Source organism: Lissotriton vulgaris, chromosome 12, assembly GCF_964263255.1.
Source record: "Lissotriton vulgaris chromosome 12, aLisVul1.2, whole genome shotgun sequence".
NCBI lineage: Eukaryota > Metazoa > Chordata > Amphibia > Caudata > Salamandridae > Lissotriton > Lissotriton vulgaris.
The window spans coordinates 526246478-526265501 of NC_141700.1; the positions used below are offsets into that span (position 1 = coordinate 526246478).

At 51.8% G+C, this 19024-nt stretch overlaps 1 protein-coding gene across 11 annotated transcripts in view; it reads left to right on the top strand.

Annotated features, from left to right (window-relative positions):
* The window catches only part of CNOT1 (CCR4-NOT transcription complex subunit 1), a 1684613-nt gene that overhangs the window by 1337395 nt on the left and 328194 nt on the right, over window positions 1-19024 (top strand). For all 11 annotated transcript variants that reach the window (XM_086945302.1, XM_086945307.1, XM_086945301.1 and 8 more), the window contains one exon: window positions 5105-5268. In XM_086945302.1, the coding sequence (XP_086801428.1) occupies window positions 5105-5268 (164 nt within the window). The remainder of the gene's footprint in view (window positions 1-5104; window positions 5269-19024) is intronic.

Genomic DNA, 19024 nt, shown 5'->3' on the forward strand with positions numbered 1-19024 from the left:
GACTTTTGATTTGGCACACAGTGTTCAGATAGACTGTGAATTCGACCTTTATTTTTCAAAAAAGTTCTAACTTTGGGACTTTCCTGTTTTGTTTTTTTTCCCCCTCTGATGAACTTTTTCTTTTTCTAAATTTGTATTTTTTATTTTTTGGCACAAAGTAATCTGCTTAAAGTATAACTATTCTTAGAGAACTAGAATTATTTGAAAACTTCCAGAGACAATATTTGACCTTGTCCTCATACCAACAGTTATATGTAATATGACATGAAATGGTTTCGGCTTTTCTTTTCTGTATTTACGAACCATTTCATAAATGTATTTTCATGATTCATTCAGATAGCATTTTCTGAAAATGTCACCTTTGTTTTGAATGAAACATTGCTTCAAATGCGTACAGCACCGATGCGCTTTTCGTGTACAACCAGTACCAATGCATTTAATGTATTTTGGGTGGGTTTTAAGACATCATGTTTAGATATGTTTAACGTGTTTAGAACTTAGTAATGTCGTACATAAGAAAGTGGAGTGGGTGTTGTGTGACTTTAGGCTCCGATTGAATTTTTCCGATTCATGCCCTTATATAGGTACAATTCAAGTTGCCCTTAAATAGGCATAGAAATCAACCCCTTATTTAGGCATAACCTATGCTACCCAAATACAGGCATGGCTACTTCCATCCGTTCACCAAACGTCACAACGATTTCTTGGAAAACCAGCTTAAGCCGTTAGGGACTTCCCCTTGCTTGAATATTGATTACTCCAAGAACTCGGTTGGTTTTTACAATGAACAACTATTTCCCAGAGGTTCATTCATGAAGTTCATTTGCCCGACTTTACGTCAACTATGGCCTTCCTAAACACCTTCAAGGTATAAATATACCTTCATTTGCTATAGCAAGATACGGTGGTTCGGAGCAGTTCGAAGACCTACTTGCCCGCCGCAGCTCGCTACAGCAAATGCCGAAGGAAGCCGACTCTCCAGCTGACGCACTGATCAGGAAGCTGTTCTTCTCTGCCGAGAATACAGCTCCAGTGTTTCCGGCTCCCCTTGCGGGGTGTTGGGAAATCGAGTCCCGAGACAGAGATACCAGACCTCCTTCATTCTAAAAAAGTATGGAGCTGATTAGAACCTAGAGAAACCTTTGGTAGGTACTATGCAAAAACAAAACCTATGCTAAACATTACTTACTACTTCCCTCGTACTAGACTTAGGTTTGGTACATTGGGGTAGGCGTATTTTAGAAGCACCAGTTGAGTATTTTAGTCTGTTATTTATGTATGTATTTTTATTTGGCTTAGAACCCATACAATGCTCTTACAGTATTATTTCATATGACTTTTTACGCTGTACGCATTATATTTTGCATTCTGTCTAACCATTGTAGCAGTTCACCTTTCTTGCATGAGAAAGAAGACTGTTCAATAAACCTTTTATTGAAAACGCCTGTCTCACTATTTCTCTGCAACTCTGTAGAAACGAAGCATGCACGATTGACTGAGTTAAATAGTTATCTATTGTTTCCACGACTCTGAGAGATTTATTCTTTTTCTTGGGAAACAAATGTGAGAAGTTGGCCTGATATATGATGTCTCCAATTCTGGGGGCACCTTGTATCAGTCCAAACAATCCCTTATGGTGATGGTTGTAAGTCAACCTTATAGACAAGCTATCCTAAGGGTAGCATGGACTAAGCAGCCTTAAAGGCTTAACTCAAGAGGGCATGTGAAGCGAGCTGTTTTACCAATCACAATCCTGTAATATCAAATGAAAGGACACCACACAAGTTATATATTATAAAAATATAGGTATTTATTCTCAGAATAATCCTCTATACTCTTTGAGTCTAGAAGCACAAGTGTTTAAACAAAAGCACAGTAAAACATATGAAAGTTGCACAATTATGGATGAGGCCCAGGGGCCACTCAAACCATATACTAAAATAGTGGTATAAGTATCACTACTCGAACAGTGGTAAGGCCTGAGGCCTTGGGAATCGCTGGGGCTATTCGGGACTAACAGTGGTGAAGTCGGGAAAAGCCCGCGGGACTTGGGTGCAGCGCTTAAAGCACACGCATGCACCAATGCAAAGTCAATGGTGCCTAAAAGTTACAAAGTTACTGTTAAAGGAGTCTTCCGACTAGATTAGAATTACCAAACTTTAGACTTAGACACTAGAGGTGTGTACCAATGCAGGAGCACCGGCGTTCACGAGTTACCTCACCCACAGGAATCCGGTTCATAGGTGCCAAAGTGTGTCGGGTTTCGTCACGCAGTCTGATGGTGCCTGGAGATGAAGATGCTGCAGGCGTCCAGAAGAGAAGTGTCCGGTGTGATCCAAGGGTGGATCGAAGATGTAGAGTACCTGAAAGCAGAGGGGACAGAGTCTGGGTCACTCAGCAGTGACCAGGGTGGAACCAGGAAGGAACCAGGCAATGTCGGGCGCAATCAGGTGGTTGTCGTGAAGCTTGTCTCTGCTGCCACGTGGACTCTGGGGCACCGAGGATGTCCAGGAGTGGATCACGAGCTGGACCACGAAGGCTCTCGGTGTCTGCTTCCGGATTGGAGCAAACAAACCTTGGCAAGTGCAACCCACGCAGGATTCGAAGATCGCTTCTTACTCGGACCAGCAAGGTCAGAGTGGGTGCTCCTTTTCAGGGGAGCGAGGGCCAGTCCAGAGCAACCGGACTGGCAGAGCAAATTCAAAGGTTCGTCGGTACTGGGGCCACTAGCCAACCGGCAAGCGACCGGACCAATGCGTCGAGCAGCAAAATGCAGAAGGGCCCCACGCAGCACTCGGTGAGTGTGGAGGGGTAGCTTTGGTGCAAAAGCTGCTCGAGCTGGGGCTTCTCAAACCCCAATGCACAGCGTCGAGGGAGCCTCGGGAGCTGCACGGTTAGCACTTCGTAGTTTTTCCAAGATGGCCGGCCCCACGCTTCAGGTCGCCTCCACGGGTCTCTGATTCGCTGGGACTGTGGATCGGGCTGTTGGAAGGCTGGGAAGCTGGGTCTTGTCGATCTGTCGCTCGAGTTCCGGCGGGAACTGCAACAAAGCAAACGGTGAGGCGCTGGATGGTGCCTGTTTGCACAGGGTTGTCACTCCTTGAGCACAAGGGAGATTCTTCAGTCTTCCACGTCGAGTGGGATGTCGAAGGGTCCAGAGTTCTGTATCAAAGTTTCAGTCAGGATAATCTGATGTGCGCTGGCACTGCTCCCACCTTTATTCCAAGCTAGTGGGCTGGATTACCTGCTAGGTCCCTCCTAGGGGTGGGACCCAGGAAGGGGGTGGTTACACCCCTTTCCCTTTGTCCAGAGTCGCGCTGGGACTGGGGCTGGTGTGCCCCAGACCGGTTTGAGCGGATTATGCAAGGGGAAGCCTTGTGCTCCTCAGGCAGTGTCTGGTTTCTTTCAAACCTCCCTGCTACAATCCACTAACCCTTTGTCCAAGCCTCCTCTGCCAAGTTTCGGTCAGCAGCAGGAGGTCAGCCTCGTGTCGGTGGCAGCAGCATCCATTTTGTGATGCTGAGGCTCTGGTTAGAATTAACCGCGTTTTAGTAAAGTAACATGTCTTCTCCCTCTAGAGGGGTGGAATGCTAACGGACGGGCGAGGGGGTAGTATTCCAAATCGTATGACACCTTACACAACCTGTTTTGATAAAGCCAAACCAAAGTTAGCACATAACCGCGAGGATTATAATGCACTTAAGAGTATATGGTATGGCAATATCCCGGAACAGCTAAGGGAGTTGGTCCCGACCGCTGCAGACAGGCTCAGCTCATGCTAGAGCACCATCTCACATAAAACCAAGCACTCTGCCTCCAGGATTGTTAAGGCCTGCCATAGGAGTGACTTATAGGTATATATGTGTCCAGATATAGGTTTAAATATAGGTATACTATATCTAAGCAAGGGGTGATTACACCACCTTGCCCCAGCTGAGTGATCAGCCAGTTGTGTCAATTTAAGTACCAGCCAGGGGTGGCAAAAGATATGCTGCAGTCCCTGGTAGGCCTTGGATGCACCTATGCCCTGGGCACCTATAGTGCACTGTACAGGGGCTGACAAGGTGTCTAGTACCAAATTGGTTATGCACCTAGGGTGCATGGAGTCCATTTAAAGAGAGAGCAGATAGCCTGGGGCCCTGATTAGCAGGGTCCCAGCCCAACTAAGTCGAAAACCAGCTAAACACTAGGCAAAAAATCTGGGGTAACCATAGTCTGGCATCCACCCTCATACAACAAAGTTGTCATGTTTATGCGGTTGTCAGCAACTAATCCCTTCTTGTAAATTTGGAAAAGTTTCTAGTGGCCCCTGAGCTATCTGGCACTCACTATTAAGTTTAGTATATTCAATAGAGACCAAGTCGACCTCAGTCCTACGTCTAATCTATAGGATATATTATTCCAATGCGCAGAGCCTAATGGGAATATAGGAACCACACTAGAACATAAGATTCTAATAGATTTAGCCCAGCTTTGAGAAGAAGCACGGAGGCGTTTTACAGATCAAATCTGAAAATCATTTTCACATGAAATATGACTAGTAAAAGTACTACAGTTTGAATGAAAAGCACGATGGCACTGTAATACAGAAAATAGCAAAGAAATGAGGTAAAGACTGTATAGAAGGATTTACTAGTATATAGAGAAGCAATGTATTAGTAATGAAATGTAAAAATGACTTTAAATATAAACAGCAGAATGAAATGTTACTTTTGTGATAGGCTTTTGTGATGTCAATGATCCAGTATGACTTGTTATTCCTAAACGACCTCAATTTTAGTAATATTTTTTGTTCTAGTGCATTTGATATATTCCGTGATTGTAATGATTTTTATTATTTGACAAAGACTTAATTCTGTGCTCTAATCATCAAAATTTACTATAGTTTAAGAGATATGGTCTAAATAAAGTATGTGAAACCAACTCTGTGCTGAGGGTACAAGCACGTACACTTTTTTTGTGCATTCCAAACAATGCTTTTTTGATTTGGGTTGTGTTCTTCACATATTGATATTTTCCTATAGGTTATGATTGGACTTGGTGTGACTTACTGGATGTTTAAAACTGGTCTCTTTAAAATAGCACAATTGCCTTCTATTTTTAGGTTCTTGGTATTGTGGTTGGGGTTCTCCTCCAAGATCATGATGCAAGACAAACAGAGTTCCAACAACTCCCTTACCATCGAATATTCATCATGCTGCTGTTGGAACTGAATGCCCCAGAGCATGTGCTAGAGACTATCAACTTCCAGACCTTGACTGCTTTTTGGTGAGTATTTGTACATTTTTTTTTCTTTCTTTTGGTGTATATATACCCCTAGAATTTTCACTCCAGTTTAGGTGTTGTATCTCTGACATTGACTGACTGTTTAGATTTGCAGCACTGCTGTTGGGTCAAAACTGATTTATCATTTAGAGCAGAGTAAAAGAAAATATCCCTCCTTTTTAAGGACTTTATTCACCTAATATGCATCTGCCCAGCCTTATGTCTGCAACACCGTAAATTGCTGAAGATACAGTTCAATCAAGAAGCATGCGCTCCTGCAGAAGTGCTATATTAACATGCCTTCACTGAAATGACCCGCAACTTAGTTGCTGTAGGAAAGTGGGTTTCTGTTGCAGTAAAACTGTGGTGTTGCGGAAGGTCACTGGGACTCTATAGGCGGGGGTCTCGATTCTCATCACCTAGCCCCTCTCGGCCCTTTGACAAGGTGGTCCTGTCTAAGGCCGAGGTGACGCCGCAGCGGCGCCAGCAGCTGGTGGACCGGGCGGCGCCACAGGGGTCGGTGGACCCTTTTCGTCCCTCTCTGGGTCCAGGCTGGATGGGACTCCTCACCCTCCTCCGGGACTTTCTCGTCCCTCCACACGGGCAGCTGCCTCGTCGGAGGTTGAGTCTGCCGTGGCGGCGCCGCGTGGTTCGCCGGGCCACCTCCATCACATGCTGGGCCGAGGCTGGCGGAGGGCTTCGTGTCACTCCCCTGGTCCCTCTCGTTCCTCCACGCAAGCAGCTGCCTCAGCGGTAGTCGAGTCGGCGCTGTTCCCATGCCGCCCCTTGACCACTTTGGATCGGTCCTGCTCCGGTTCCCGGTGCGGTGTGGCTGAGAGGAGCCCTATTCGGCACCGGATGTAGTTACCGTCCTGCCTCACACGGCGGACTCTACTGCTCCTGACAGGCGTCAAGTTGCGGATTCGTCTTCAGACGCTCCTTCTCCGTAGGCTGGCTGCATATTTCTGTCGTCCTCCTTGGGATGTCTTTTTCACCGGCTTCGTCGAAGGTTGGCTCCCCGCCATTTCTGGGGCCCAGGTGTTCGGAGGAGCGGCAGGTTCCCCATTCCTCGGTTCTTTCCGACTTCCAGGTCTGTCCCTTGCCCCCCTTGCTTGGTGTTGGTGACGGGCGCCTTAGTCTGCAGCCGTCGTCCACAGAGGATCTGCTTTCTCCACCGCGGAGCCCTACAGAGGTTGGTGCGGCCTTTGCTCACGCCATGTCCACGGCTGTGGGCATTCTGCGCCTGGGTGACCCAATTGCTCATTTCCCGACGGACCATCTCTTAGAGGTTCTCCACCAGGACTCTGGTGGGAGGTGGATCTTGCTTCCCTTTGAGGGTTCCCTCCTTTCTTCCCTGACAGGGGCTTGGAGGCGTCCTGCCACAGGGGATCCGGTGCTTCAACACCTTCTGCACCGGCACCTTCTGGCGCCGCGTGACCCGGCGTGTCTTTCCGTCCACCCTTCTGCCACCAGTCCACTTTTGCAGACTGCTTTTCCCTCCCTGCCGGCACTGTTGACTCCGCCGTCCCGGGAGGCCCGCTAGCTGGACTCTTGGTGGCGCGCAACATATTCGCCTCGACCAGCGCTGCCCTGCTGGCACTTAACCCCGTGTGTGTACTGGCTAGGGCCTCCTCTTGTTTGTGGGACTCGGCTGAGTCTCAGGGTTCTGCTGCTTTTCAAGAGACTGTTCAGGTAGACTTACGGAATCATGCGTTGGATGGCCGGGAGCTAGCAATGTTTATTCTCCGCTCTGGACATCTCGTAGGTGCTGGGTGGGGCCATGGCTTCCTCAGTCGCCTTCAGTCGCTTGGCTTAGGGACAGCGTGTTCCCCGAAAATTTTCGGTAGCGGCTCATTGATCTTCCGTTTGATGGTAGCCTGTTGTTCCATTCCCTGATTGACTCCGCCATCCAAAGGTTCCTGGCAGGGCTTTGTCCTCCTTCTCCTCCTCCTCCTCAGTCTAATCCTGCTCCTCCTCCTCCTCCTCCTCAGTCTTATCCTCCTTCTCCTTCTTCCCCTCCTCAGTGACTGCTGAGTTGAGCTGGTTCTGGTCCTTCTTGGGATGGTCGCTTTTGCTGTAGTGTGTTTTCTGGCCAATGAGTCCTGCTTGCTGGAACTTTGGCATTGTTGGCTGCTGGACGGCTCTTTGTTCACTGTGTGTTTTTTGCTGGAACTGTTATACAAACATGGCCCTGAGATTAGGCCTTCTGTTTTTGTTTTCTTTTGGGCTGCTTGTCAAGCCTTTCGCAGGGATGTTTCCCCATGGCTCTTTTGTTTTTTCCTCTGCTGCGGACGTTCTTCCAAAGAGGGTTCCCATGTCTTGGGACTTGACGTGCCCTATGTGGGGTAGTGTTAGCTGTTATCTAGCTTGCGCTCTGCTGGGGAGTTCTGGTGGCCTTTGGGTGGCTGTTCTCCATGGCGTTTATGTATGTTGCTTTGCTTCTTGAGGTCGTGGATGCCGACCCTCGTGGTGGTGTGTCCGGCCATTTCCTCACCTCCCTGCTCCTGTCCTGAGGGCTGGGATGATTCTGTGCTCTCCCCCTTGTCAGGCGTCGCCCGTCCAGTCTTCCTGGGGCCCTGGGCTGCTTTTTCTTGCTTCTGGCAGCTAGGTCTATCTGAAAGAAACAGGTTAGTGTTAGATTCCTTACATTAGAATATCCTCAGACTGGATCCGGGAAGTTTTAATCAGCAATACCCTTGCGCGTCGGTAGGCATCGTCTGAGGCTCCGGGTCCGGCGTTGTGATCGCCGGGATGACGTTGTCGGAGTACTTAGACGCCGCCCTTGCGCACTCACGTCAGTTCTTCTTTTTTCAGCGCCAGCAAGCGCAGATCCGGGAAGAGCTAGTACCCTTAGTCACTTTTTGGCTAGCTTTTTTGGTCTATTTTGACTATCTTTTTCGAGTCGATTCGACTCCTGGTGCCGATAGGGATGCCTGGATTTAAACTGTGTGACGCCTGACACCGTCTAATGTCCACCTCCACCGCCGTGTCTCTACTTTCTTGGGGCTGACCTCAAAAGTTAGGCGGGAGCATTCCCGTAAGCTCCTTGAGATCGACAGGCAGCTCCGGCCGTTCGAGGTCCCGGTCGAGGAGGTAGTAGAGGGATCGTCGTGGAGCCCCACTCGTAGGACTCGAAGTCTTCTGGTAAATTAAAGAAGTCGTCAAAGAGGCGACATCGCTCTTCTGACTCCCCTCGCCAGTCACGCGACTCGGCCGTGGGTTCGGGTGGCACCACCCGCGCGGCTCCGCCAGAGCCGCGTCCGGCCCCACACCCTCTGGTCCATGGGTTTCACGCGACTCGGACGAGATTCGAGATTTTCTCGTGGCCGTGAGGACTCTTTCTGCCGTGTCGGCCCACCTTCGGACCCCACTGGGGGTCCTAGCGTGCCGGCTACTTCAGTCATAACGCCGCAAGACCCCCTCGGGATCCAGGCCTGGATCCCAGTCGACCTCACGACTCCTCCGCTGGCACTGACCCCTACGGTGCCACTCCCGGCGCCGTCCACGGTACTGGTCCGACACCAGAACGTCTCTGGCGTCGATGGGTGAGGCCTTCACCTACGGCCCGCTCTGTCCTTTATGCCTGTTTATCAGGACACGGATGAAGGGGAGGACTGGGATGGATCTTGGGGCCCTCCGGCACAACAGTGCCAGTTAATTCAGGACTGGGCAGATGAGCTCTGAGAGGCCAGTGGTCTTGACACTGGTTTCATCTCTCCTCCCTCTGTGGCTAAGGAGGAGGGTGCTACATATTGTGTGGTGTTGCGTAGGGCAGCCAAGGCCTTGGCTCTTGAGTTTCCTGCTGCGGTCGTGAGGGCTAATCTCCTCACTGAGGTGCTTCAACCGACTGTAAGCTCCTCGGATCCTATGCCGCTGTTCAATGAGACCCTCTCTGACGTTCTGATTGGCACTTGGTCCAGGCCCTCCACCGTGCTCCCTGTGGATCGGAACGTGGCCCAACGCCACTGCCTGGATCCGGGCAACCCCTGCTTTCTGTCCGTGCACCCCACTCCCGAGAGCCTGGTGATCCATGCCTCTACGTCCCAGACCGCATTCCCGTCTGCTCCCCCGGATTGGGAATCCAAAAGGTTAGATCAGTTTGGGAAGAAACTGTTCTCAGTCAGTTTGGGGTTGCGGTCCCTGAATGCCACATGCCTTTTGGGCCGTTACACCCACTCTGTGGGATATGGTGGTGGACGTGCTGCCTCAGTGTCCCGAGGAGGCCCAGACACTGCTCGCCAAGGCTCTTGCTGAGGGGCGATATGCGGCACGGTATTCCATTCGATGTGGACTTGATACCACAGACTCGCTAGGCAGAGCTATTTCCACGACGGTGGCGATCCGTCGCCACGCCTGGCTGAGGTTCGCCAATTTCTCGTGGGATGTCCAGAACACGCTCATGGACATGCCCTTTGATGGCCGTCGGACTTTTTGGCTACAAAGCAGACAGTGCGCTTGAGCATTTCAAGGACTCCAGGGCTACGACCAAGTCCTTGGGCCTGTCGGGCCAGGTCAGCAGATTTCTGCTTTTCGCCAATTTCGTGGCCAAGGAAGGGGCGCCCCCACACATTCATCCAGCCACAGGCCGCAGAACCAACCTCAACGCGGTCACTGACGTGGTAACTGCCGTGGTGGTTCTGGGGGAGAGAGGCCCAGTCAGACCACATCCGCTCCCGCAGCATCTGCCTCCAAGCCTTCCTAGTCTGAGCTTTCAGGCCCATTCAACGCTAGTGGGGGCAGGGTTCGCCATCACCTACTCCAGTGGCGTACCATCACTTCGTACAGGTAGGTGCTGCAAATCGTCCGTAAGGGCTACTCCCTCCCCTTCGAGACGACCCCTCCAGCCATGCCACCGCATGCCGGGGGATCACTTGCAGCTTCTGCGGGAGGAAGTTACGCCCTCTTGGCCAAGGGGGCCATCGAGCAGGTTCCTGTGCTAGAAGTAGGACGTGGTTGCTACTCTCACTACTTTCTGGTTCCCAAGAAGGGCAAAGGTGGCCTGCGCCCTATCTTGGGCCTCGGGAGCGTCACTGGCTTCCTCCGCAAGGAGAAGTTCAAGATGCTGACTTTAGCTCAGGTCTTGGCTGCCCTTGACGCTGGAGACTGGATGGTAGCCTTGGACTTTCAGGACACATATTTCCAAATCCCCGTCCTGCCGGCCCAATGGCGCTACCTGCGGTTCACAGTAGGCCACAAGCACTTTCAGTTTACCGTGCGCCCCTTCGGCCTCACCAGTGCCCCTCGGGTGTTCACAAAAGTGATGGCGGTGGCCGCAGCTCATCTGCGCAGATCAGATCCCACCTCCAGACTACGGCCAATCTCCTGCACTCGCTGGGGTTCTCCATCAACGTGCCTAAGTCACACCAGAGAAGCTCCTCTGCGTCGTAGCGGTTCTGGACTCGGCGCAGTTCAGGTTTATCCTCCCGAGCAGCGGTTTTGGGATATTCAGGCTCTGATTCCGATCTTTTGGCCTTAAACCCTAGTCTCGGTCAGGATGACTTTGCAGCTCCTGGGGCTGATGGCCTCCTGCTGGTGCATCACGCCAGGTGGTGGATGCGGGCTCTGCAGTTTGACCTGAAGTTTCAGTGGGCACAGCATCAGGGCAACCTTGCCGAACACGTCCTGATCTTGGAGGGGACTGCAAGACCGTTGCACTGGTGGCTCACGGACCGCAATTGGGTGAACGGCAGATCCCTCTCCCTACCCCAACCAGAGCACACAGTGGTGACGGATGCGCCCCTCCTGGGATTGGGGGGCCACATGGGAGAGGCGGAGATCAGAGGCCTCTAGTCTCCGGCGGAGTCCCGGCTCCTTATCAACCTTCTGGAGCTGCGGGCGACCTGACTTGCACTGAAGGCATTCCTTCCCTCTGTCCGAGGAAGTGTAGTGCAAGTGTTCACGGACAACACAGCCCCCATGTGGTACTGCAACAAACAGGGCGGGGTGGGGTCGTGGACCCTTTGTCAGGAGGCTCTGCACCTCTGGACATGGCTGGAACACCAGGGCGTCACCCTGGTGGTTCAACACCTGGCAGGTTCCCTGAACGCCAGGGCAGACGAACTCAGCCGCCGGTGCATGATGGATCACGAATGGCGTCTGAACTCGGACGTGGTAAAAGGTCTCTTTCTGCAGTGGGGAGAGCCTTGGTTAGATCTAGTTCGAGGCATGTGGGCTGCTGAATTCATATCTGTGCATAGATCGCCGTCTAGTGTTGGGTACGGATGATCGCACATTGTTGTCCTGGAAGAGTCTTCGAAGTATCACGAGATAGGTGGCTCCTCCCCTGGACTATAGTGCGCATGGGCATCGACTCCATCCCCAGATTGTTTTTTTTTCCGCCATTGGGTTCGGATGTATATTGGTTCACTCTAGTCGGAATCGATATAAAAGTTTTCTTAAGGCCTAAAGGCCTTTAGTTTTTCATCGGTATAGTCTTGCGTTCGGTGCCCGATTCTTTCCAGCTCAGTTCTGAGCCGGATTTCCAGGAGAGCCGCGTGCTTTTCGACGCTGAAGGCCCGGTCGACGCCAGAGGCCTTATCGACGAACCATCATGGAACGGAGCCCGTTCAAGAGATGTCCAGTGTGCAACTCCAAGTATCCCCACATCGACGTCCACCCGGTGTGCAACAAGTGTCTGTCGCCGGATCATGATGAAGCCAGCTCCATGGCTTGTTCCCGTTTTCGATCCAAGAAGACTCTTCTGCATCGACGCGCTGCGCACCAGGAAGCCCAGCAGACTGCACCGGCGCCTGTGGACATATTCGATGCCGGGGATGATGAAGGAGCTGACCGGGAGGTTCGTGAGAACCTGTCTAATCCCGCTTCGGAGGTCGACTCGCGGATGCTGAAATGCTCGAAGCGGAAGAAGTTGTCGACGAGGTAGGAGAAGACGACGGGGCCTTTAAGGCCATGGAAGATAGCTCGAGCGAGGAGCTAACTCAAACTGACATTGGGGCCGAAACGCTTCATAAGGCTCAGGTCGAGGGATCGCCACTAGGCCTTACCCAAGATCTTCCAAACAGTTCTACGGCCCCGCCTTCGGACATTACTAAGGAGCCGCAACCTGCGAAACCGAAAGTAAAAGCTCCGGTCTCGACGCAAGTGAAAGCACTACTGCCTACATCGAAACCAAAAGTGCGTATTGCTTTGGTCGGCTCGAAGTCCTCGGACCTGTCGGCACCGACGAAGCAGAAGGGCGTTATCGACCCGAAGAAACAGCTCAAGGGCGTCGAGACTAAGTCTAGCGCGCTGAGGGCAAAGGTCAGGGCAGTCGACCCGAACAAATCGGCGCCGAAGACAGTCGACACCGACAAAGGGCTCGGTGATCCGAAGGTTCTCGAGCCTCCGCGTCGACAAGACAAGGCCAAGAGCGAACCGACCCAGGAGTCCACGTCTGGTGGTGCCTTGAAGGATTCCGTCGAGTCGACGCAGCCGTCCGCCTCATTGTCGAAGCAGGTGGCAGACTCCCGGAAGCGCATCAAGGACAAGGCATTGGGGGTCGGGCCTAAAGATCCTCCACCTTCGAAGCCTGCCGAAAAACCTCAGAAGACGTCCACGCCCATCCACTTCACGCTGCCGCCGAAAGTGGTGCCGAAGGCTTTCGCCCCTAAAATGGCCACCGACGTGCCCGAGAAGGTGTCCTCGGTGCCCAAGTCAACAACAGTGGTCCCGGCCATGAAGCATCGACAATATTCGTTGGAAGAGCAACAGTGTAGGAGAGTAGGGTCTGCAATCCTATGATCACCCAGATTTTTTGCTTTTGTTTCACTGGTTTACGACTTTCTCTGGCTGTGGGCCTGCCAATCAGACCCACAGCCTAGCTGTTCTCTCACTAAATTGACATGTGTACCTTAGGTGCATTATCCAATTGGTACTGGGCCACCTTATCAGACCCTGTCACTCAGGGCATAGGTGTTCCCAGGGCCTACCAGGGGCTGAAGCATGTATTATGCCACCCCTGGATGGCCATCTAAATCTGACACAACTGGCTGCACGACAGCTGGGGCAAGGTGGTGTAATCACCCCTTGCTGTAGATATAGTATACCTAATATCTAACCCTAAAAATGGACACACAGATTCCTATCAGTCACTCCTATGGCAGGCCTTGACAATCCTGAAGGCAGAGTGCTTAGAATAGTGTAAGATGGTGCTCTGGCATGAGCTGAGCCCGTTTGCAGCTTGCGGAACCAAGTTCTAATAGCTGTTCCATGATAACGCATACCATATACTCTTAAGTGCATTATAATCCTCGCGGTTAAATGCTATCTCTGGTATCGCTTTATCAAAACATGTCGAGCAAGGTGTCATACGAATTGGAATACTAACCCCTCGCCAATTCTAGCAACGGGGTTAGCATTCCACCCTTCTAGAGGGACACGACATGTATGTAACTGTGAACCCCGGTTAAAGTTAACTCAAGCCTCAGCATCACAAAATGGATGCTTCCACCACAGACACGAGTCTGACCCCCTGCAGCTGGGAGTCCTTCCAGCGAGGGGAGCTTGGACAAAGGGTTTCCTGTCAGGGGCGGTGCTAGCACCATCCCAGACAGGGTTTTGTGTATCCTGGGTAGGCAGGGCTTTACAGGAAGGTGACTGCAAGTGGCACCCCGGTGCTCACTACGCATCTGCCGGCTGGAACCAGTTCCAGGGGCACACCAGCCCCTGGCCTTGGGAAAGTCCGGCATGGGAGAGGGGTGTAACCACCCCCCTTCCTGGTCCCACCCCTAGGGCAGGACCTAGTCGCGTACCCACCCCTTTCTTTAGGATAAAGGCAGGAGCGGGGACCCTTCCAAATTAGATCATCTTTGAATCAAGAAACTACTTTCTACGAAAGGAACTCTCGACTTCTTCTAAAGATTTCTCCCTTGTGGCTAAGGAGTAGTCACCCTGCATCCGCAGGCACCATCTAAGAACTCTGCGGTTTGCTGCACGTCCTTCCTCCGGAATCCGACTGACCAGCTCGACGAGACCTGGCTTGCCTGGCACCTCTGACCTCTACCTATCTCTACAGCTAAGCTAAGAACCGTAGGTGCGACGAGACCTCGAGGGACCGGCCATCATCAGAACTGCACGACTTCTATCCAGCTCGACCGCCGAGGGATCCTCTGGTGAGTGCTTTGGGGTCCGAGAAGCCCCGACCCTGAGCAGCTCCAGCACCGAAGTCCAGCCTCCCAGCATCCACGAGATCTGCGTGGGGCCCTTCTGCTTTTTGCTGCTCACCGCGCTGTCTGGCTACTATCCCGCTGGCTTGTGGCCTTCCCGACGACGACCAACGACGACAACACTGCTGGTCTGGTTGCTCCAGACTGGCCCTTGCTCCCTTCCAAAAGAGGAGCACCCCGGACCCTCCTGGTCCACTCCAGACGCCATTTTAGGTCCACCGCGTGGGCTTGAATTTGCCAAGACTTGTTGCCCCAATCCTGGGTCCAGCGACGTCGACAGCATCAACCATCGTGGGACAGCTCGCACCTCCATCCTGGTCGCCGACCACGCCTCCTGGTCCGTGAGACTGCAGAGCCCAGCGTCGCCCACTCACCTGGTCGAGGTGACTACCATCCGGTGCCATCCTGGTGCCCATCTGATCACTGGCTAGTGGTTAAGAACTTGGTCCCCTCTGCTTTCAGGTGTCATCCATCTTCGATCCAGGCTTGGATCACTTCGAACAATCTTCACTGGTCGCCTGCCAGCAACTCTTTTTTCAGGCTCCTGGTTCGTCAACGAGGATTCCCGACGTCTTTTCAGACCTATGCAGCTGCAGCCCCTGGGCTAGGTAACTTCGGCATTTCGGTGCCCCAGCATAGCCTCACTATCCAAGGGTCCAGATCCACTGTTGTTTTCGACCTACCTTATCGGGTTCGCCCGAGAACACTAACTTTGCTTTTACTAGCCTCCATAGACTTTGTCCCGCATCCCGCGTGAGAGTGCACACTCTGCACCCGAGTCCCCTAGGCCTCCTACTAGTAATCTGAAGGTTCAGTAACGTAGTCCTAGCGATTCCAAAGCCTATTAGACCAGTACTTACCTGCTAGTAATTTCGCATTTCACTTTCATAGTATATGGTTGTAGGAAGGTGGATACCTGACTATGGTTGCCCCCAACTTTTTGCCTGGTGTTTTGCTGGTTTTCCGACTTAGTTGGCCTGGGACCCTGCCAATCAGGACCCCAGGCCTACTGCTCTCTCTCTCAAATGGATTCCATGTACCTTAGGTACATTTCCAATTGGTACTGGGCCGCCTTATCAGACCCTGTAACTCAGGGCATAGGTGTACCCAAGGCCTACCAGGGGCTGCAGCATGTATTATGCCACCCCTGGATGGCCATCTAAATCTGACACAACTGGCTGCACGACAGCTGGGGCAAGGTGGTGTAATCACCCTTTGCTTTAGATATAGTATACCTATATCTAACCCTAAAAATGGACACACAGATTCCTATCAGTCACTCCTATGGCAGGCCTTGACAATCCTGAAGGCAGAGTGCTTGGAATCGTGTGAGATGGTGCTCTGGCATGAGCTGAGCCCGTTTGCAGCTTGCGGAACCAAGTCCTAATAGCTGTTCCATGATAACGCATACCATATACTCTTAAGTGCATTATAATCCTCGCGGTTAAATGCTATCTTTGGTATCGCTTTATCAAAACATGTCGAGTAAGGTGTCATACGAATTGGAATACTAACCCCTCGCCAATTCTGGCGACGGGGTTAGCATTCCACCCTTCTAGAGGGACACGACATGTATGTAACTGTGAACCCCGGTTAAAGTTAACTCAAGCCTCAGCATCACAAAATGGATGCTGCCACCACAGACACGAGTCTGACCCCCTGCAGCTGGGAGTCCTTCCAGCGAGGGGAGCCTGGACAAAGGGTTTCCTGTCAGGGGCGGTGCTAGCACCATCCCAGACAGGGTTTTGTGTATCCTGGGTAGTCAGGGCTTTACAGGAAGGTGACTGCAAGTGGCACCCCGGTGCTCACTACGCATCTGCCGGCTAGAACCAGTTCCAGGGGCACACCAGCCCCTGGCCTGGGGAAAGTCCGGCATGGGAGAGGGGTGTAACCACCCCCCTTCCTGGTCCCACCCCTAGGGCAGGACCTAGTCGCGTACCCACCCCTTTCTTTAGGATAAAGGCAGGAGCGGGGACTCTTCCAAATTAGATTATCTTTGATTCAAGAAACTACTTTCTACGAAAGGAACTCTCTACTCTTCTCAAGATTTCTCCCTTGTGGCTAAGGAGTAGTCACCCTGCATCCGCAGGCACCATCTAAGAACTCTGCGGTTTGCTGCACGTCCTTCCTCCGGAATCCGACTGACCAGCTCGACGAGACCCAGCTTCCCTGGCACCTCTGACCTCTACCTACCTCTACAGCTAAGCTGAGAACCGTAGGTGCGACGAGACCTCGAGGGACCGGCCATCATCAGAACTGCACGACTTCTATCCAGCACGACCGCCGAGGGATCCTCTGGTGAGTGCTTTGGGGTCCGAGAAGCCCCGACCCTGAGCAGCTCCAGCACCGAAGTCCAGCCCCCCAGCATCTCCACGATCTGCATGGGGCCCTTCTGCTTTTTGGCTGCTCACCGCGTTGTCTGGCTACTAGCCCGCTGGCTTGTGGCCTTCCCGACGACTATCAACGACGACAACACTGCTAGTCTGGTTGCTCCAGACTGGCCCTTGCTCCCTTCCAAAAGAGGAGCACCCCGGACCCTCCTGGTCCACTCCAGACGCCATTTTAGGTCCACCGCGTGGGCTTGAATTTGCCAAGACTTGTTGCCCCAATCCTGGGTCCAGCGACGTCGACAGCATCAACCATCGTGGGACAGCTCGCACCTCCATCCTGGTCGCCGACAACGCCTCCTGGTCCGTGAGACTGCAGAGCCCAGCGTCGCCCACTCACCTGTTCGAGGTGACTTCGCCCGGTGCCCACACAATCACTGGCTAGTGATTAAGAACTTGGTCCCCTCTGCTTTCAGGTGTCATCCATCTTCGATCCAGGCTTGGATCACTTCGAACAATCTTCACTGGTCGCCTGCCAGCAACTCCTTTCTTCAGGCTCCTGGTTCGTCAAGGAGGATTCCCGACGTCTCTTCAGACCTATGCAGCCGCAGCCCCTGGGCTAGGTAACTTCGGCATTTCGGTGCCCCAGCATAGCCTCACTATCCAAGGGTCCAGATCCACTGTCGTTTTCGACCTACCTTATCGGGTTCGCCCGAGAACACTAACTTTGCTTTTACTAGCCTCCATAGACTTTGTCCCGCATCCCGCGTGAGAGTGCACACTCTGCACCCGAGTCCCCTAGGCCTCCTACTAGTAGTCTGAAGGATCAGTAACGTAGTCCTAGCGATTCCAAAGCCTATTAGTCCAGTACTTACCTGCTAGTAATTTCGCATTCCACTTTCATAGTGTATGGTTTTTCGTGCCCCTCGGGCATTTGTGTAAATTGTGCAACTTAAAGTATTTTCGTAAGAGTTTTGTTGTGTGCTTAGTACCCTGTCCTCATAAAGAGTACAGGGCTGTTGTGATTTAAATAAATACACTGTTTATTTTCATAACACTTGTGTGGTGTCCTTTCACTTGGTGTTCAAGGGGTATATGTGATGGTATAACAGCTGGCTTAACACGCCCTCTAGAGTTTAGCCCGAAGACTGCTCGTATCCACGCTACTAGGATAGCTGGTCTATAAGGTTGACTTACAACCAATCACCATAAGGGTTGTTTGGACTGATACATAGTGATCACTAGAATAGTGAACACTCAATATCAGGCCCACTTCTCACAAACAGGAACAGTTTATCGATGCCGAAACAGGCAGACTTTCTCTTTATAAGCGGAAAATCGCACCGGAACAGCCAATGGAGTCCTATAAAATTCCACTGAAGAAGAAAAAGGATTCTACTTCGACGCCTGTTCTTGTAGAACCTTTATCTCCACGTGGCCATGATGTCTCACCCACTTAGTCAGATGTGGACACTGGGGAAGGTGACGATGATGAATACAGCTATACTGTATACACTGATCCAGATGATACCAATGAACCCTGGGTAGCTGCTGCTGACCCAGGTGATCCTCACTCTACCCCAGACACTCAAATGTATGCTGTAAAAACGTCGCCTACTCAGGATTCGGCAGCATTTAATGCCCTCATTGAAAGGGCAGCTAAGAATCATGACGTCCAGCTCCATGCTGACCCCATTGTAGTAGACTTTCTTTTTGACACCTTTTCCATCTCAGAGAGGACTGTCAAGACTCTGCCTATGTTGAAGGGTGTCTTGAAGCATGCTGGGGAAATCTTTAAGGAGCCTACAAGAGCCAGGGTGATAAACCCCAGAATTGAAAAGAAATACAAACCGGAGCCTGGAGACCCTACTTACATCAAGGGACAGTTGCGGTTGGACTCTCTTGTTGTTTCTAATGCCCGGAAGAGGGCTAATTCACAAACAACGGGTGATGCTCCTCCCCCCGATAAGGAATCTAAGGTGTTAGAGGCATCGGGAAAAAGGTGGCAGCTCAAGCGGCCAATATCTGGCGCATTTCAAACACTCAGGCACTTCTAGCCAGGTATGACAGGGCACATTACCACACACTTGAGACCCTGTTACAGCACCTGCCAGATGAATACAAAGAGGCAGCTGAGATGCTCATCCAAGAAGGGAAGCTCATATCAAATACTTCTATCAAATGTGCACTGGACGCAGCAGACACCGCGGCCAGAGCTGTTAACACTAGTGTCATGCTGAGACGACATGCCTGGCTCAGAATCTCCGG